The 21,421-nt window shown below is 29.9% G+C and overlaps 2 protein-coding genes across 2 annotated transcripts in view; one reads left to right on the top strand and one right to left on the bottom strand.

Moving 5' to 3' along the window:
- The window catches only part of LOC111679132 (serine/threonine-protein kinase 32A), a 17,652-nt gene extending 6,820 nt beyond the window's left edge, over nt 1-10,832 (top strand). The window contains exons 4-9 of the mRNA XM_023440638.2: nt 184-254; nt 3,556-3,644; nt 4,027-4,064; nt 9,096-9,221; nt 9,703-9,884; nt 9,948-10,832. Of these exons, the coding sequence (XP_023296406.1) occupies nt 184-254; nt 3,556-3,644; nt 4,027-4,064; nt 9,096-9,221; nt 9,703-9,884; nt 9,948-10,610 (1,169 nt within the window). The 3' untranslated portion in view covers nt 10,611-10,832. The remainder of the gene's footprint in view (nt 1-183; nt 255-3,555; nt 3,645-4,026; nt 4,065-9,095; nt 9,222-9,702; nt 9,885-9,947) is intronic.
- A 3,145-nt stretch (nt 10,833-13,977) lies between these two features.
- The window catches only part of LOC111679133 (methenyltetrahydrofolate synthase domain-containing protein), a 15,307-nt gene continuing 7,863 nt past the window's right edge, over nt 13,978-21,421 (bottom strand). Inside the window, exons 2-6 of the mRNA XM_023440639.2 lie at nt 18,750-18,920; nt 18,450-18,650; nt 17,725-18,329; nt 15,346-15,556; nt 13,978-15,268 (exon numbers count right to left, since the gene is read on the bottom strand). Of these exons, the coding sequence (XP_023296407.2) occupies nt 14,862-15,268; nt 15,346-15,556; nt 17,725-18,329; nt 18,450-18,650; nt 18,750-18,920 (1,595 nt within the window). The 3' untranslated portion in view covers nt 13,978-14,861. The remainder of the gene's footprint in view (nt 15,269-15,345; nt 15,557-17,724; nt 18,330-18,449; nt 18,651-18,749; nt 18,921-21,421) is intronic.

Below are 21,421 nucleotides of genomic sequence, written 5' to 3'. Positions count from 1 at the left end.
TGGAAATGTATTCAAACATATATATGTATACGTGAATGAATCTGAATAGAACTGCCTGCGTGTGTAACATTTTCAATTTAATTGATTGTTTTCTTTTTTTGCATTTATATTATCATTTTTTATACAATACTTTTTTCTCTTTTACTTCTCTTTATATATTTTACAATACTTAAACTACACTAGATGAAGAGGATTTATTTATGGTTTGTGACCTGCTGACAGGCGGTGATTTAAGATATCATCTGCAAAATAGAGTGAGTATACTGAAATTTATATATAAATTTATATATTTATTGCGAAAATAACAAATAAAAAGACACATACACTTGATAACAAGAAAATAATGATGTCTATATTAAGGCAAGAAAAACTACACATACAAATTAGAATGGCCCCTATATTTGAGCTACTAGAAATGTTTGAACTATGATTAGCCCTTAAGTAAATTTGATAAAAACATCAAAATTTATTTTCCTGTTACTTATATACATAAGTATGTATATAAATTGCCTCTGAAACGCGATGCTTTTGTAACAATTGTAAACTATTAATGTAAGATCTTATAAAAGAGTGAGGAATATTTATTAAATTATCCTTTCAATAATAATTATTGATAAAAAGTTTTCATTTCTATAGGACATGTATGATGAATAAATAATAAATAAAAATTTCTGTCCATAATATCGTTATACTTACATATATGTATATATACATAAATGCTTTTTTTCATAAAATTATCAAAAATTTGTTGGGAGAAAGTTTCGTATGAAGTGACAGAAGGTAGAATAGACATTGTGTAAAAATTTAATTCTCACCTTAAAAGTTATTATAGATATGTATGTAATGAAAAACTTTTCATAAAACTAAACAAAATATTAATCATGTTCATATACAAATTGTTATCACTTTGATAAAGAAAATTAATTAAAAAACTTTTTCTTGTTGAAAATTGGTCCATCCTACTTAACATAAAGATATGAGTTTACTCGCATATAAACTCGTAAACTCTCTTAACAAAGTGTTTATTGCTTTTTTTCTCACACATGCATAAATTGGCTCCCAGCATATTTAAACTTTTACAACAATATGAAAACATATATTAACTAATGTTGCACAATGGGATTAAATTGTAAAATAAATTAATAAGACCTGATCCACACTGGAAAACTTTTGTTCAGAACCTTTTTCTTAATTCTTTTTTTAAGTTTTCTTTATGTCCACACAGAGAAACTTTTGTTTCAGATTTGCATTGAGCATTGATTTGTTGTACGAATGTGAAGAATAACAAAACAAATTTCCGAGTATGGAAAACTCCGTAACGCGAAATAGATAAATGATATTTTTTTGCTCTCACGCAAAATCAAATGTTTCCCAAAAAAAAAAATTCCTACAACCGGCAGTTGTACGAGTGTGAGTACGAATACGAATCCGAGTACAGGAAACTCCGTAACGCGGAATAGAAGAATGATATTCGTTTTCTCTTACGCAAAACAAAAGATTCCCAAAACAGTTTCCTCCGGTAGGTTAGTGGTTAGAGCTATAGCCTGGTAGACCGGAGGTGGTGGGTTCGATTCCCACCTGAAGCACTGGTGTATTTCTTCAGATTTGATATATATATGTACATCCTCCTTTCAAACTAACTATCTAACTAATCGTGATGAAATTCTGTAAGGATAACTTTAATGTAAAAGTAAATAACTAAAGGATAGGCCCATATTTTCCTTTGACCCCATATAACCCCTCCCTTCGCGTTTTTATCAAGGAATTGTTAAATTATTTCTGAATTAAGCTAAAACTTAAAGGTCAACTTAAATTCTTTATTATTAAAAATTATCCAAATTTTTTTAAATACTCTCTATTGTAGAATATAATAAGGTCGGCTATGCCCGCCTATATGTATATTATAACTTTTTATTATAATAGCGGTAAAGTAAACCCTTAAATTTTTCTATTATTCAGGTTTTTTTCTTTCTATAAACTAAACATAAAACTTAAAATCAATTACCATAGTGTCCATAAGTTCTATGCCCTCTGAAGACCCATATATCATGTTTCAAATCACAACTCGATGATCATAGTTTGGTACTTGTGGGACGATCAATTATTTCGCGGTTGATAAGATAATAAAACCACACTACTGACTCGTCACCATTTGAATCCATTCCCAGCAGTTCGACAAAGATTCAATGCATACGAAAAAGACAGTAATTTCAACTAACAGTTACCCACCTGGATGATCGTAATTCGTATGTTTTGGGTCATTCGTCACGAATGTACCCTTTGTAATCGAGAATGAAGACAGTCGTCACTTTAGTGTCCTCTTTGTAAGCGAAAGCGGAGACTGTCGTCTCCTTACCTTCCTCAAGTAACCTAGAGATTATACACTTTAAAGTTGTTTTTTTTCCAGAATGAAGACAGTCGTCACTTTAGTATCCCCTATGTAAGCGAGAGCGGAGGCAATCGTCTCTTTACTGTCTCTTTGTAGAGCGTAGAGTAACGATTGACTTCCTCGTAGGACAAGTCCATGTTAAAATGGTCGGTCACCTGGGTAGTCAGGTGCCTAGGGGCCACCACAAGTAGTAGGTTAAGTTGTCAGTTCGGGACTGTCCCGTCGAACTACTGGGTTATTTTAACACGGCAATGTTATTGACAAATACATACCAGGCAGTTATATAAGTAGTTTTGTTTTTATGTTTCAAAGATACAATTTTGCTTTCTCTTTGAGCGAACTTGCAAACGTGCAAACAAAATTTCAAAGTTGACCAATATATCAGATAAAAAGTAAGTTATTAATAGGCTTCTTACAAGTAATGCATTTACCATTAAAAAGTAAGTTGTTTAGTTAGTATTTAATCATTTAAATATTCTGTGATTTTAAGTAAATGTTATATATCTCCTTAACTAACTGCTTCATAATATCAAGTAAACATCGCATAAAAATCCGTAAAACATTCTGAACTATGGTTTGTATAGTCCTTGAATCTTTCTGGTACCTTTCGTGAGTCTTGCTCTAATTTATATTGTAGCTTTATGAAATCACTAAAAATACTTTCTAATGGATGTTATCGTTTGTTTATACGGTGTTGGTATTGGTGCAAAACCAATATCCTAGGTTTTGCAATTAATATTCAAAAAGCTAAACTTTTTGTCCTTTAATAATACCAATTGTATGCAGATCATGCCAACAGTTCAGAAAATGCATATATATTATAATTATTAATAATTAATTTTTTAAACCGTCCCATTGTGTATTAATGTTGCTGCTACACAATTTTTATTATTTACAACACGTATGTCTTTGTATGTGTATTAAGGTTTTATATAGATTTTTTTTGCATTTATGCCATGTTAAGTCTTAAAATACTTTATCTCTGTTTAAAAAATGTTTTTCATTGTTGTAACCTTTTTTCAGCTGAAATTTATTTATATGTTGTATTCCAGTTTCCTTTTGGGCGCCATAAATCTTACTTTTAGCTGCTTTAATTTATTATTCTTTCTTGTACTACAACAATCTGTATTAAAATATTTTAACTATTTTATTGTTCTTTCTTTCAGGTGGAGTTTTCTGAAGAGAGTGTTGCCTTATTAGTTTGTGAACTTGGTAGTGCTTTAGATTATTTACAATCGCAACGTGTTGTTCACAGGTGAGTTCGTTTTCAAGTGCCATAGAATGTTCTTAGATGGTTTTTTATATAGATTCGGTTTTTCTATAATAATATACATACATACATATGTATGTTTGTTATTATGACAAAAGGGTGTCCCATAAACTACTTTATAGCAAGAATAGCTCTCTAACGTGTACTAAACTTTCAAGAATTTAAATCGATAGTAGTGAACTAAAGCCCTTTTCAGAACCTTAGTGTGCATCGGTTGAGAGGTATTCCTACATGATATTCTTAAAAAGGCTGTACCTCAGGACACTCTAATGTATGTTTGTATGTTTTTAGAAAAACAATTTTATAATTTCGTAAATTTAATTAAAATATTCTTTGTTATCTAATTTTTTTCTTTTCTCCTATCTAGAGACGTCAAACCAGATAACATATTACTAGATGGTGCTGGTAAGTTGTTAGTTTATAATATTTAAATAATTTTCATTAATCATTTATAGGTTTCTAAGTTTAACATAAACATTTTACAAAATTTTAACTCTACAACAAATACAATCACATTATATAAAGACTTTATATTTTAGTTTGGTTACCATGTAAGGCACATAGAAAAAATTATTTCCTAACAAAATGCCACAATATTGTGGTTCTAAAGTAGAATTTTTTAACAAGGGTAAAAAACAAGAGATTTCACTATAAATTCTTCATGAACTAAACTGTTTGTTATTACTCGGTCTTTCGGTTTATTAAAAATCTTTGTCACAAAAAAGCAATTTCCAAACAAAAACGTTCTTCTTCTCTTTGCCTTTTTAAAGCTAAAGTTTGGCTTGAAACCCCAAATACCAAAAACAATTTTGTTATACATTGTTTACATATTTGACATTGTGTATGTTGGTACAATGTATGAAAAAAATATATGTGATAAAAAAGGATCTAAAAACCCACAAGGTGTGTTTGTGAGAATTTTTGGTTGTTGTTCTTTTATTTATTTATTTTTTTTTATTTACTGTCTCGTGTGTTAAAGTGTTTAATCTTAATTCTTGTGGAAAAATAAAATTGCTTTCTACATTGTTTATCAACAAAAATATCTTCTAAAATACTTATATGTAAAGTTATGAGATTTAGAGAAATTTAATATACAATATTTAGTATTACTTTACAGTGTCAGCACTTGAATCGAGACAGGCAGAACGACAAGAACACAAATATTCAGTATATATGAATTGTGACCACATACAATAACAAGACTAGACTATAGTCTAGTCTATAGTCTAGTCTATAGTCTAGTCTATAGTCTAGTCTATAGTCTAGTCTATAGTCTAGTCTATAGTCTAGTCTATAGTCTAGTCTATGGTCTAGTCTATAGTCTAGTCTATAGTCTGGTCTATAGTCTAGTCTTTAGTCTAGTCTATAGTCTAGTCTATAGTCTAGTCTATAGTCTAGTTTATAGTCTAGTCTATAGTCTAGTCTATAGTCTAGTCTATAGTCTAGTCTATAGTCTAGTCTACAGTCTAGTCTATAGTCTAGTCTATAGTCTAGTCTATAGTCTAGTCTATAGTCTAGTCTATAGTCTAGTCTATAGTCTAGTCTATAGTCTAGTCTATAGTCTAGTCTATAGTCTAGTCTATAGTCTAGTCTATAGTCTAGTCTATAGTCTAGTCTATAGTCTAGTCTATAGTCTAGTCTATAGTCTAGTCTATAGTCTAGTCTATAGTCTAGTCTATAGTCTAGTCTATAGTCTAGTCTATAGTCTAGTCTATAGTCTAGTCTATAGTCTAGTCTATAGTCTAGTCTATAGTCTAGTCTATAGTCTAGTCTATAGTCTAGTCTATAGTCTAGTCTATAGTCTAGTCTATAGTCTAGTCTATAGTCTAGTCTATAGTCTAGTCTATAGTCTAGTCTATAGTCTAGTCTATAGTCTAGTCTATAGTCTAGTCTATAGTCTAGTCTATAGTCTAGTCTATAGTCTAGTCTATAGTCTAGTCTATAGTCTAGTCTATAGTCTAGTCTATAGTCTAGTCTATAGTCTAGTCTATAGTCTAGTCTATAGTCTAGTCTATAGTCTAGTCTATAGTCTAGTCTATAGTCTAGTCTATAGTCTAGTCTATAGTCTAGTCTATAGTCTAGTCTATAGTCTAGTCTATAGTCTAGTCTATAGTCTAGTCTATAGTCTAGTCTATAGTCTAGTCTATAGTCTAGTCTATAGTCTAGTCTATAGTCTAGTCTATAGTCTAGTCTATAGTCTAGTCTATAGTCTAGTCTATAGTCTAGTCTATAGTCTAGTCTATAGTCTAGTCTATAGTCTAGTCTATAGTCTAGTCTATAGTCTAGTCTATAGTCTAGTCTATAGTCTAGTCTATAGTCTAGTCTATAGTCTAGTCTATAGTCTAGTCTATAGTCTAGTCTATAGTCTAGTCTATAGTCTAGTCTATAGTCTAGTCTATAGTCTAGTCTATAGTCTAGTCTATAGTCTAGTCTATAGTCTAGTCTATAGTCTAGTCTATAGTCTAGTCTATAGTCTAGTCTATAGTCTAGTCTATAGTCTAGTCTATAGTCTAGTCTATAGTCTAGTCTATAGTCTAGTCTATAGTCTAGTCTATAGTCTAGTCTATAGTCTAGTCTATAGTCTAGTCTATAGTCTAGTCTATAGTCTAGTCTATAGTCTAGTCTATAGTCTAGTCTATAGTCTAGTCTATAGTCTAGTCAATAGTCTAGTCTATAGTCTAGTCTATAGCCTACTCTATAGTCTAGTCTATAGTCTAGTCTATAGTCTAGTCTATAGTCTAGTCTATAGTCTAGTCTATAGTCTAGTCTATAGTCTAGTCTATAGTCTAGTCTATAGTCTAGTCTATAGTCTGGTCTATAGTCTAGTCTATAGTCTAGTCTATAGTCTAGTCTATAGTCTAGTCAATATTCTAGTCTATAGTCTAGTATATAGTCTAGTCTATAGTCCAGTCTATAGCCAAGTCTATAGTCTAGTCTATAGTCTTGTCTATAGTCTAGTCTATAGTCTAGTCTATAGTCTAGTCTATAGTCTAGTCTATAGTCTAGTCTATAGTCTAGTCTATAGTCTAGTCTATAGTCTAGTCTATAATCTAGTCTATGAACCACTATTGGTTAATCCTCACTGGAAAATAATTCTGAGTCGCCCCAACATTTGTAATCATTTAAAACTCTTGAGAAATTACGATAGTGATCGTCTTTATTATTCCTTTGATATAAAAATACACATAAAAAACTTTTAAACTACTTATAAAAATAATGCAAATTTATTACATACGTAGTAAAAAAGTATGTATCATAAATTAAAGCCGTATCACTAATCTTATGAATAAAATTCAAAGAAATTTGAAATATGTCTATAAAATTTTAAAGTATCAATGTAACAGAAAAAAACACCATTAATAATACATGAAGTATCATTATGAAGATTGTATTACATTAAAACTGACATATATTGATGTTATTATACAAACTGACATATTTCAACTTACATTTATACGTAACAATCGATACCAATAAATGTATGAATATATGTTTGTACAATATATTCTGCGCTAAGAAGTACTGCCATATATTTTACACCACTCAAAGATTTACATTATACATATTTACTTTAAAAAAATGAACGAAAATCATGCCAATAACCTTGAAGCATTAACGTACCATCCTTAAAAAAATAAAATCGTATAAATGTGTTAAAAAACTGTTTGGTGTGTGGGTTCTTTTTTTTCAAGATGTTACTTTTAAAGATGAATATAAAGATGAAAGTGAAAGAGTGTATGCATGTATGTTCTTTAGTATTATCCTAAGTGTTGGCATATATTCATGCATACAAACAGTCACACACTTCCATGCAAGTATACGCACCATATCATTGATTCAATAAAATGCAAAAAATATATTTAAGAAGTACTCAATTTCTATTATATTTAGTCGTATCATTACAAGATACTCGGTTTGAGTATGTGCTAATAAAATGTCATACTAAGAACATGACATTTATATTTTACTTAATGTTAACTGTGGTTACGAGAAAAAAATGCTATTTTTTAAAGGATTGAGGGGAGGGGAACAGTTGAAGATAAGGAAACATATATCGAATTGATGGTGTTGAAATTATGTTACCATTTATAATGTCAATATTGTAAGCATTTGGTATTTAGTCATACATGACGTATGATTAACATTGTACATGCAATAAAAATTAATCATACGTACAAGTTTAAAAGGCAAATGCAAACTATGAAGAGAAAAAAACCATTTGTATGTTAAATTTAATAAAATTTTAATAGGTTTGATTGTTTGTTTTCAAGATGTGAAATGTTTTAGTTTTTTTATTTGTATACTCATTACCAATAAAGATTTTGTCATACATCGACATATTGATAGTACGTTTTATATTGGACTAGACTATAGACTAAACTATAGACTAGACTATAGACTAGACTATAGACTAGACTATAGACTAGACTATAGACTAGACTATAGACTAGACTATAGACTAGACTATAGACTAGACTATAGACTAGACTATAGACTAGACTATAGACTAGACTATAGACTAGACTATAGACTAGACTATAGACTAGACTATAGACTAGACTATAGACTAGACTATAGACTAGACTATAGACTAGACTATAGACTAGACTATAGACTAGACTATAGACTAGACTATAGACTAGACTATAGACTAGACTATAGACTAGACTATAGACTAGACTATAGACTAGACTATAGACTAGACTATAGACTAGACTATAGACTAGACTATAGACTATACTATAGACTAGACTATAGACTAGACTATAGACTAGACTATAGACTAGACTAGACTATAGACTAGAATATAGACTAGACTATAGACTAGAATATAGACTAGACTATAGACTAGTCTTCTTTAAGAATTTTTTGTGGGAATACCTTTCAATCGATGTCTATTAATGAACTGTTATCAGCTTAAAATGTCGAAATTTTTGAATGTCTATTTCAAAAAGATATCGTAATAAGTTCAAATCACCTTTAGGGAAATTGTTCATGATTTTCTTTGTCCTCGGGATACACAAATTTATAAGATGCTGCATCTTATTCATGCCAGCTATGAAAGTTATAAATAATTACTTAAAAGTCTGAAGTGCAGGCGGTTTTGTTTATTTCATTTATTTCATTGAGTTTGTATAAAAAAGTTGTTAGGTTGGAAAAACTCAATATAAGTACTTACTTCTATAATTATATGTAAGTCATTATTAGAGTATTTAAAAGTAATGCCCACAAAAATTTTCTGTGAACTTTTTTCCAGTTTTTTTAAGAGTAGTTTGTTGAACCGACACCATTTAAAGTTCGTCGTAATAAAGTAAACTAGTTACCACATAAAATCATGCCCTTAAAACACATTAAACTATAAACATATATAAAAAATAGCAAAAATAACTAACATAAAGTAAAAACCTTAACCAAAACTTTAATTTATTGTTACAGGTCATGCACATTTGACTGACTTTAATATCGCAACAAGACTGGTAAAGGATGGCCTCGCCTGTAGTATGTCTGGTACAAAACCGTATATGGCACCAGAGGTCTTTATGTGTGCACTAGATGAAGTGGGTAAGTGTTGGTGGAAATTAATAAATAAAAACCACATACATATACATACATACACATACTCATATACGCGATGACATGAAGCAAATTAAACTTTTTAATTTAAAAGTGAATTATTGTTTTCCAATAAACAGCTAAATGAACTAACATTTTTGTAGTACTACACTCTTATATCGAGGTTGTACATATTTTCAAAACACTTTATCTTACAAAACATAAGTTATCACAAGAGTTAAAAAAAATTGTTATTTCGCTTGAAAATTCTTAAGAACCATGTTTAACAATATGGGTTCATATTTGCTATATCACTAATTCCTAGATTCCCGTTGAAATCAACTAATCTGTATTAAAAATGGCTGATATCTCGCAAATGAAGTATTTTTTTTTAAATAGAAAGATAACAAAATAGCTTTTAAAAGCTAAATAAGTTTCGGAAGACAGATATATACTTTTGTTTTTTAACTTGTTTTCACTTTAATTATAGCTGGGTACACGTTTCCAGTAGACTGGTGGTCATTGGGTGTGGTGGCATATGAAATGCGTGCCAATGTCCGGCCGTTTTCGGTGCATTCTAATACAGCTTTGGTGGAAGTAAAGCATATATTAAGTGCCCCAGTACATTATCCACGCTACTGGAGTCACAATTTTGTCGATTTAATTACGAAGGTAATTTAATTATTTTAATATTACAAAATAATATTAATTTATAATAATAAATGCATCTTCCAGTTACTCTGCGTACATCCTGGTGGTCGCATTAGTTCACAACAGGAGTTACAACAAACACCCCTACTGCGTCACATTGATTTCAAAGATGTGCTTGAAAAGAAAACAAAACCTCCTTTTAAGCCACCCGAAGATCATTTAAATTGTGATCCCTGTCTAGAGCTAGAAGAAATGATTGTCGAAACCCGCCCTTTACACAAAAAGAAAAAACGTTTGGCAAAACAACGTTCAGCCCAACGGGACAGTGATCCTGAGACGACACTCGTCAAAGAATTCATAGTCTACAATCGTTATAAAGAACTTAAACGCAAAGATATGGAAAAGAAAGAAAATGAATGGGAAAAGGAATTAGAAGAGGCCATGGCCAATTCGGTGGTCAGTAGTTTAGCGCCCATATTGGAGGCCCCACTACTTGAGACACTGAAAGTTACGTCAACCATAGCAGAACAGGGTTCCTGTGCCACGGCCACAAATTCCAGTTTAAATAGCAGCACTAAATCAAATTCCAATTTTAGTTCGGCAAAAACATTGAACACCTTAAGTTCAACATTACAAATGTGCTCGAAATGTCAAAGATCGGATTCGAGAAAAACAAAAACTACCGAAAATATGGAATTTATTGATCGTACACCTTCGCCTCAGCAACAAATAAGTGGAGCCTTATAAGGGGAACAAAACTTAAGCATTTTTATTTTTGTATTAAAATAGGTTTCACAAAAATCAAGTAAAATTTTCAAATTATCACTTTAAATACAAAAAGGAATAGAACTTGTATTAAGCAAATTAAAATAGTAATTAGAAAAAAATAATAATAAATGGAAATTTTAGTTTTTTAACATATGTAACTATTTGTAAATAGAAATTTTACATATTTCCAGCATCTGTCATATACCGTTTAAAGTTTTTTTATATTCTTATTTTTATATATATTTAAAACTCATAAACTGTGATTCATAATAAAAATCAACTGAATTTTAATTTGCAAAATTTTAATATCACAGAAAAATAAAACTTTTAAGGAATTAGAAAGTAATCATAAAGATTTTTATTAATTTTTTGATGAATTTTTGTAGCCCTTAGTTCAAAAACACAAATTTTGGATTTTGTCAATCTGGAATTGCTCTTATTTTCGCAGGATTCCGTTTTTTTTCTGATCGTAGCAAATTAAAAGTACTGTACGCGAGAATATAGATTACACGACCCGCATGACTATAGACAATGTTATATATTAAACTAATCTATAGACAATACTGACATACATCTCATACATCTCAAAAATTGATTCTGATATTACTAACGCGACATGAAATCTAATGTTTTTGTCCATCACAAACATAAGCACAAACTCAAGCAAAACATTAGGTCTGTTACAAAATTCAATGGAATTATTTCCGTATTTTTACCTCTTCAGAAAAAGATAACAAAAAGTTCTTCAATTTAAATAAAATCAGTTGAGTTGGATGCAGTCAGCGAAACTGACTTCGTATTATTACACAGTTCACAATGTGAACTTCACATGATGCAATTATTCGTCATTCGTAATAGGGATTGAAACTGAACTCCATGATTCGCTATACAAAATTGGTGTCATCTCTAATTTTGATCGGATATTTATTATAATCAGCTGTTTGTTTACGTCTCAATCGCACTTGTGTGATGCATTGCTTTGTATAACAGTGAACTTGTGCATTGTATGTGGAAGAGGACCTTGTATGAGAGATAGGATTAAAATTTGACCGTTTTTTATAAATTTTTTTTTAGACCAATTTTGGTTCAAACCAAACATCAATTGTGTAAATACCGATCTACATAAAGTTTGATAGAGAGATTTTGGTTTCATTAAAACTTATGTGTCTCGAATTTGATCACTGTACTCGCATTTTTAAGCCAGTAGTTAGCGTTAAAGTCATATTCTGAAGGGGACCTTCAAAGGGGGTAGAGTCAATTATAGACGGTTAAACATAAAACTAGGTAGGGAGATTTTGGATCTTATGAAACTTATTTATGTCAAATTTAATCGCTATACTCTTACTTTTGAAATAGATGGTACCAAAGTAAATTAATTTGTGAAACTAAATTTATTTTGGATGTGCTCATTAAAGTTGTTTTTCTGGGGTACCCTTGTATGGGGGCTAACCGAAAACGTGGACCGATAATTTCATTACCAAACAAACCTTGCCTATAAGAAATATTTATGTGAAATTTTAACCCTCTAGCTCTTTCCATTCGGATTCTATCGTGCTTTCAACAGACAGACAGAAAGACGATGGACAGACATGGCTAGATCGTACAAGACCCAGAATATATATAATTTTGTGGGTCTGTGACCAATATTTCAATGTGTTACAAACGGAATGTCAAAATCAATAAACCCCCATCTTTTTTGATGGTGGGTATAAAAAATGCAAAACTTAATTTGTTAAAATAATGTATTTGTTAAAATAATGTAACAAACGTATTTTTGTACACAAACACTTATATTCCAAAAAAAAAAAATAATGAATGAATGAAAAAAATCAACATGGCGATGAACTGTCAAAACGTATTACGAATGTGTCGTAGGAATGGGTTAATTGGCTATCATCATTCAGAAACCGAATTAAGAAATTCAACTGATCATGGAAACATGGTATTAAGTAAATCGCGTGAACTTGATATTGTGAATTGCAAATTTCGTTAATTGCCAAAAATTTATCGATATTGTGTCATCTGTGGCTATTTTGACATACTCGACACTATTTGCTAATTTGCCAATAAAAATTTACAACTGTCGGTTTCCAGTTGCCATCTTTAATTTCTTTTGCCATCGATAATAGCGAAACCATACCGATCGAAATGTGAAACAGACCTGAATATTCCTCTAACAGAATTTTTAATATAAGTAGACTAAACCATAATAACTAACAACTGAACTAAAAAGACAGAAATCATAAATTTCATTTCAATAGTTTTGATTTTTGTTTCTGACCAAAGAAGTAACTCGGAACCTCGATCACAGAATTAAAAATGTATGTTATTAATTTTTTTCTTATAACATGTTTATATTAAATTGTAAAAATCAAAATTGTTAACTTATTACACCATCAATAAATAAATAAATAAGATTTGTAAATGTATTAAATTTTATAAATAAATTAGGATTTATCACATATTTAAACTATCAGGTCAGTCAAAGGATTTCGATCGTAATGGAATTCTGTGACAGGCCTGTATATTTATGTAATTATTTCAAATAAATAAAAACACTATTTTTTAATAAATGTATAGAAACACTTATAAGTTAAGCCAGAAATCAAAATGAAATTAATTTTTAAAATTCAATTATAGATTCAAATAAAACTTAAATGTTTTGAAGCAAAAAATGTAAAAAAAAAGTTTTTTCATTTTTATAAAAGAAAATCAGAAGTTATGTCTATCTCGAGAAAATGTATAACACGGTAAAATTATTTCAGCAAATAGGTATTTCCCTATCCTAAAAAACACCCCACATAAAATGAAAAAAAGTACACCAGCATCACTTTGAATTATTTTTCAAAAAAAAGTTTCAATATATTTCGTTTTATTCTTGTTGTTGTTATAGGCTTTTAATTCAAATTTCACAAGATTATATTTCAGTATTTATTTCAATTTGTTTTAATTGTTATTATTTTTTTAATTTCATTGTATAAAAAAGGAAAGTAAATTTAGTATTTTATTTGTTTTACTTATTTCTTTTATTTTCTTGTGTGTTTCTGGTTGTAAATTAAATTAAAAACAAAAAACCATTAAAATATCTGATTTTAAAGAAAAATTAAAAAAAAATATTACAAATTACATGGAGAAAAAAAGTTCAGAAACAAATTAAATAAAAATAAAATGCTAAATGTTGTTGTTGTAACATACAAGACATGTTTCCATTTTTTATTGTGTTTTTAAACATGATTATTTATTTGATAGTTCAGTATTCATTTTTTTTTGTAGATTTTTTTAAAAAGATTTTTTCAATATTTTTTTTTTTAACGTTTTGTTCATTTGTAGTTTTTTTTTATTATTCTTCATATAAACATTTGTTTGTTGTTGTTCATGTTAAAGAAAAATTATATTTCATATATGTATATATATATATATATATAAAAAAAGATAATTTTCATCTTGATAAAGAGTTGGACAGACAAGATAGACCTTTAGTTGACACAGATACGCAACCTAGCCGACAGCTCAGCTGTCGGAAAAACGTATTGCATCAACCAGTTAATCTTTCCCTCCACTATTTTCAAAAGAAAATAATTTCTTTTTAAACAAATAAATTACGATTATAAATGGTGATGGATATTTGGAGATCGCATAAGTGGTATTTTGTGATTTGAGTAATTAATATATATATAAATATTAAAAACTATGAAAAAAATTACATATTTAATTACAATAAAATATTTAACAATATTCAAGCAGATAATTCTTAAGAAAATTCACCTAATAAGTGTCATTTCCTTAAAAACTCTCGCCCAGGAGTATTAAAATAATATAAATCAAATCTATATAACAAATGCATTGAGAAAAAGCAAAAACAAAAACGAACGGCACAGCGAGTGCAGTTTTTTTTTTAGTTTCCAAGTAATTAAAAATTCAGTTAAATTTAAGAAAACTTCAAAAACCGATAAATAAAATAATAAACTAAATATTGGAGAAATTTTATGAAAATAAAATGAACAAAAATACGATACTATTTAAACTATATATTTATAAAAGCGATATGAGTGAGGAAATTTAAAGACCAAAAAGAAAAAAAACATATTAGGAATGATGAAACACCTGAGAGAGGAGCAGAGTACCAACACAACGCTAAACAATCAGTGAATCATCATCCAGAGCTATAATGCACGATTCCAAATATCCAAACCAAAAGTACAGCCGTTTTAAAACAGCCCGCATCTCACACTATACCGTAGTGGTATCGACAGACTCAATACGTGCTGAGCTAGCTTCACCGCCAGTAGCTGGATCTCCACCGCCGTTAACGGCGCCACCAGCTCCAGCAGCTGCTGCTGCATTGTTGTTTGCCTTGTCACTGTATTTGATCAATTCCACCTTTAAGTTGACAACCTTGGGTGGTTTGGTGGCGCCCTCAGTTTTTTGTTCATCTTGTTTTTGTTCGCCACCAGCAGCATCACCGGCAGCACCACCATCTCCACCATTGGTGGCAGCTGTTTTATTATTCTTATTATCACTAGGTGTGATAGTCAAAGAGAGATCGTTCAATGCTTGTAGCACTTTGTTCATATCTTCTTCAGTGCTGGGTTGACCATTACGATTGCCGAAATGCAAATAACAGCGACCGTATTGTCCTAAAAATTATACAAAATAAATTGTTGTTAGCGATTTGAATTAATTTAAATTTTTTTCATTATATTTAATTTCTTACCCTTCCATGTAATGGCCATGGGATTACATTGACGATTACGCAATTCGCTCTTTAAATCCTTAATGCGTACATCACGTGAAATGTTGGAAAGTTTTACGGAGAAATCACGCATTGAACGATTCTTGCGTAACTTTGGTCTTCTGTTGCCACCTTCACCAACTGATTTACGATCTTGACTCTTTGATTCAACACCAGATTGATCGCCTTCGGACTAAAAATATAAATAAGATTTTATAAAGAAACTACATTATATAAAAAAAATTCACTAAAATTTTATTTCGTATATGCCTAAAAGTATGCAATTTTTTGTTCATGCCAATTATCTAATCGAGTTCATAATAAATGTACGCCGTTTGCAATATACCAAAACTTTATTTATAAAACTGTAGATCAATGTGCTAAATAACATGTCCATTTAGTAGGAGCCGTTACTGTTTTATAGATCTTATGATATTTATATTCCGTCGGAGGGGCATACTGGAAAGTTATTAAAATAAACCATTCCATAAGTATAGCCGCGGTTTTTTAACACATTTGCAATTAAACTTAAAATAGACTATTATTTTAATTAAAAACTGTAGGTCAATGTGCTAAATATAACATGTCCATCTAAAAGGTGCCGTTACTTTTTTATAGAACAAATTTATATTCCGTCGGAGGGGCATACTGGAATGTTATTAAAATGAACCATTCCATAAGTATAGCCGCGGATATTATCTAATACTTATAAAGATATGAAATAAACTTCACTTATTAAACTTCTTCGGTATTGTCCATACTTAACAAGTTTAATGATGATTTATAAAACTGTAGATCAATGTGCTAAATAACATGTCCATCGAAAGGAACCGTTACTGTTTTATAGATCTTATGATATTTATATACCGTCGGAGGGGCATACTGGAATGTTAGTAAAATAAACCATTCCATAAGTATAGCCGCGGATTTTATCTAATGCTTATAATGATATGAAATAAACTTCACCTAAACTTCTTCGGAAGTGTCCATACTTAACAAGTTTTATGATGATTTATATAACTGTAGATCAATGTGCTAAATAACATGTCCATTTAGTAGGAGCCGTTACTTTTTTATAGAACAAATTTCTATTCCGTCGGAGGGGCATACTGGAATGTTATTAAAATGGACCATTCCATAAGTATAGCCGCGGACTTTATCTAATATTCAAAAAAAAATAAGTAAACTTCACTTGAGCTTTTTCGGTAGTGTTCATATTTAACAAGTTTTTTGATGATTTATAAAACTGTAGATCAATGTGCTAAATAACATGTCCATCTAGTAGGAGTCGTTATATTTTTATAGAACAAATTTATATTCCGTCGGAGGGGCATACTGGAATGTTATTAAAATAAACCATTCCATAAGTATAGCCGCGGATTTTATCTAATATTTATAAAAAATGAAATAAACTTCACTTTAACTTTTTCGATAGTGACCATACTTAACAAGTTTAATGAAAATTTATAAAACTGTAGATCAATGTGCTAAATAACATGTCCATCTAGTAGGAGCCGTTACTTTTTTTATAGAACAAATTTATATTCCGTCGGAGGGGCATACTGGAATGTTATTGAAATAAACCAATCCATAAGTATAGCCGCGGATTTTATTTAATGTTTATAATAAATATGAAATAAACTTCATTTAAACTTTTCAATAGAGTCAATACTCTTACAAGTTTGAAAATTATTTGTAAAAATGTAGATTTCTGTACTAAATAACATGTCCATCTAGTAAAAGCCTTTATTTTTTTATAGAACAAAACAAAGTTATATTGCGTCGTAGGGGCATACTGGAGAAATGTAAGACAGACTAACTCCTATTTAGATGTGCTAAATAACACTCCCATTCATTGCTTTCTTATAAAAAAAAAACTTCTTATTTATATTAAATTTTAATTACTCATTGATATTTGATTAATTGTTCGATTAAGTGTATAACTGTAGATCAATGTGCAAAATAACATGTCCATCTAATGGAATCAGTTATGCTTTAATAGATCCTTTTAAATTTATGTTCCGTCGGTGGGGCATACTGGAGAAATATTAAAAATTTTCACTCCATCAGTATGGCCGCGGAATTAATTGAAAGTTTTACAAAAAAATTTATTTTTTTAAAATAGAATCGATTATATACATTTTAATAATTTAAAATTGTAGATCCATGTGCTAAATAACATATCCATCAAGTGAGAAAGTTATTTTTTAATAGATCTTTTTAAATTTATATTCCGTCGGTGGGGCATACTGGAGTGTTATAGAAAAAAACTTACTCCATAAGTATAGCCGCGGACTTTTCACTATTCTTAATGCAATTGAAAGGCTAACAAATAAAAATGTTATATGTTGTTTAACTTACCTTAGTTGGACGTCTTCTGCGGTTAACAAAACGTCTTCTGTGTGTTTGACGTTTCTGTTGTTGTCCATTATTTTCGCCATCCTGTTGTTGATCGGCATTATTTTGCGAGACCGCACGACGTTGGAAACGACGATTGCCACCGAAACGACGACGTGGCATAAAACGACGACGATTGTTTCGGCGTTGATGTTGTTCAACGTCTGTGTCTTCGTCTTTGAGGGCAATGACCTTACCGGCCTTTTCCTGAGTTTCTTTGAGTACTTGGAGTACGGGTATGATTTTAAGGCGACGTTCTGAGAGTAATTCCCAGAAAATGCCAGCAGGACGGGGCAAACGTTTGGCTACACGTATAACCTCGGTGGGTGTGATGATCATATCAACGGGTGAATCATATTTTTGGAATAGATTAATGGGTAAATTATCAACCACCTGAGCGTCATGTACCATTGTGACAATGACGGTTTTATCGGTTATCGAGCCAACCTCTTTAAGAAGACCAATGTCTAAGTCATTGAAGCCGTTGCCACGACCAATGCGATAACCATCGCGTGAAACAACAACTGAACCAACGATGACCATGTCCAATTCGACTTTGTTTTCCAAAGCTAAATGAAGAAAAAAAATCAAATGAAATCAATATGAAAATTGAATGTAAAAAATAAAATTTTCATAAATAATCCTCTTTTTGTAATAACAAATTAGATTTGTTTATAACTCATACTCACAAATTTCCGTACGATGTTTTTCAACATTGCGAACATTGAGAATTTCGATTTTTTGTTCTTCTGTAGCATCGGCTGGTACATCGACCTTCAAGTACAAAGCCTTAGAATCGGATGTACCGGGCAAATACAAATTCTTGCCAGCAAGTAATGTTTGCAATTTAGCAGCATATAAAGCACGATCAATTAAAACTTTAATTTCCTCTAAATAAATTAAACGGGCGAAAAAAAAACAATTATAATTAATTTAATATAAATTTTATTTATTTAACAATATTGTTTTAAAATATAGCATCAACTTACTGGCATTTTTAAATTCCTCAGTTTCGGCCAATAATGCGGCGGCCTTGTCATTGTCCACAAAACCGGGTATGCGATTGAAGATGGCATGGAAGGGCACACCAAATTTGTTTTCTTGCAATTTCTTCCAAGTTTGCACACGCAATGAGCGTTTGGTAGGCTCAACAGCTTGAGCTAAAATTTAAAAAAAATAAATAAAATTTACATTGTATTAAAAAATTATGTGTTTATTTCCTTTTTTTTTTAAAGATTAAATATTAATTTTTTATATGGTTATGTGAGTTTTAAATTGCTTACAAATTGTAAATAATAATAACCCAGCAAAAAAAAAAGTGAAAAAAAGAAGTAAAATTTTCACCACAAATAACATACTTGAAGTACTTCCAATTTTGGTAAAAAACCTATGAACTTTACATTAGCGTGACATTGGAGGGATGTTGTTCATTTTTGACAACTATGAACTACATCTAATCTTATTCATAGATGCAAAAAAAAAATCCGATATTTGGTTGTCAAAAATAAAACGAATTCGTTCAATGACATGCTTATGTTAATTTCATTAGTTTTTCACCAAAGTTTGATGTACTTCGAATATGTTATTTGTAGTGACTTTTCTACATATCTTTCCACACTATAAAATGGGTTTTCATTTGTAAGGAAATATTTGGTTTATAAAAACGAAAAATGTATAATCACATTTTTAGATGTGATTATGATGTCGTTTGTAAAGTATTTTTTTTTTTATTTTTTGCTGGGATACTATTGCTATATTGGAATAGTCTATAGCTTAGTTATTGACTAGTCTAAAGATTACCCATTGATTAGTTTAGATTAGTTTATTGGCTAGTCTAAAAATGGTTTAATAGTCTAGTCTATTGACAATTTTTTACTAGTCCTTTCACTAGTCTGTGGACTAGTCTACATAGTATTCAATGAACTTATCTAGTTTATGGGCTAGTATATCAACTAGTGTTGTGTCTACTATACTGTCTATGAACTAGTATATTTAATAGTATACTGACTAGTATAAGAGTTAGTCTATTGATTTGTCATTTTGTATACCGGAACACTGTAATGTACATGGTAACATGATTGTGACTTGTCAAGACAGGGCTTGAATCTAGAGCTTGACTAATTAAAGTACTTTGAGGACTGAAAAGGAAGAGTATAAGCAGGTTGTGTAAGGACAAATAGGAACTGTAAATAATATTGCATATTTTATGCAACTGTCCCAGAATACATAGTCTAAGATCTAAGAGATGTAGCAGAGTGTAACTTAGACAACATTCTGGGTTTCATTAAGGGAATATTAGAGATTTCCCATTCATGCCCAATATCTTTCTTTAATCTTTTTTGGGGGAAAATTCTCACTATTCTCATTTGTATTTTATTCTTCTGTCTTCCTATTATTTTTCTTGCTCTTTATTACAGGGATTCACAATAAACTTTTTTGTCTACGAGTGGATGTATACGTTGGTATTCAACCCTAAATAAAATATCTTGAGCGTATTGCCCGCTCTATTTGTTATTGCCAAAAAGTACTAAATTTAAGTTTTCTGTGTAAACTAGTCTTGTTTTTTATAACTTTATATCAATCAGTTTTATTTCAATGATTTTGAAAGTAAACATCTTTCCTCACATTTACTATAAAATACATTTCATGTCGTGTTATAATAAATTTAAAAGACACACACACACCATAACGAAAAGAAAACCTTTATTATACCCCACCTCTCTTCCTATTGAGTTAAACGTTCTATTAATTAAGATTCCATTTAAATGCCAAATCACATTTTGCAAATATATAGAAAGTTATACACATAGGAATGCCGTTGTAGTAAAAGAAAAAAAAACTATATAAACGTCTTGAAAATCTTCTATATTAATTAAACCCCATTACTTTATTTAAATTTTAATAAATTATATGATATCACATCATCATTGTCATATAAAAAAATCATTCATAAAGTGTATAAAAACTAAAAAGCAGCAAAAAAGGAAAATACACACAAGAATGAATATATGAATAATATCCATCGTCTTAAAAATGAAAATATAAATAACGTCATTGAAAAAAGTGTAATAAACTCAATGTGTATTCATATCTATGATGAATGACTAAAATATGAGTTTAAATATATGGCATCATGTATGCTGGCATATGGTTGCTTACTGAGTAAATTAAATATAATTAATGAGTAAGTTTAATATTAAAAATATAAAAGTTTAAGAAAATAAGAAAATCCCTTATATTTACAACTTGTTTTTTAGAATAACTGCAATAGATAAAACTTTAAAATACATTTAATATAAAACAAAGGAAATCAATTTTTATAGTATATGTTTCCAAGAGAAAACTACAAATTGATTAGTTCTAGCAAACTTTTAAGATAAATTTACAATAAATTTAAACTACAAAACCAAATGAATTTTTAAAAGAAATAACAATATTTATAAATTCTTAAAAATAGAAAACACTCTCCTAAAATTCTGTCAAATCAAAAAAATAAAAAAATCAATTTATGATTTATATTTGATAACTTGCAAACGAAAGAGAACAAATAAGGAAAAAAGCAAAAGAAAAACACTGTAATAGATTAGAAATGATAGAGACAATGTCGGTCCACAAAATGAGAATGTATACAACGAGACATATGAATACAATAACAACAACG

Source organism: Lucilia cuprina, chromosome 4 (assembly GCF_022045245.1).
Source record: "Lucilia cuprina isolate Lc7/37 chromosome 4, ASM2204524v1, whole genome shotgun sequence".
Taxonomy (NCBI): Eukaryota; Metazoa; Arthropoda; class Insecta; order Diptera; family Calliphoridae; genus Lucilia; species Lucilia cuprina.
This window is presented reverse-complemented; position numbering and strand designations above follow the sequence as displayed.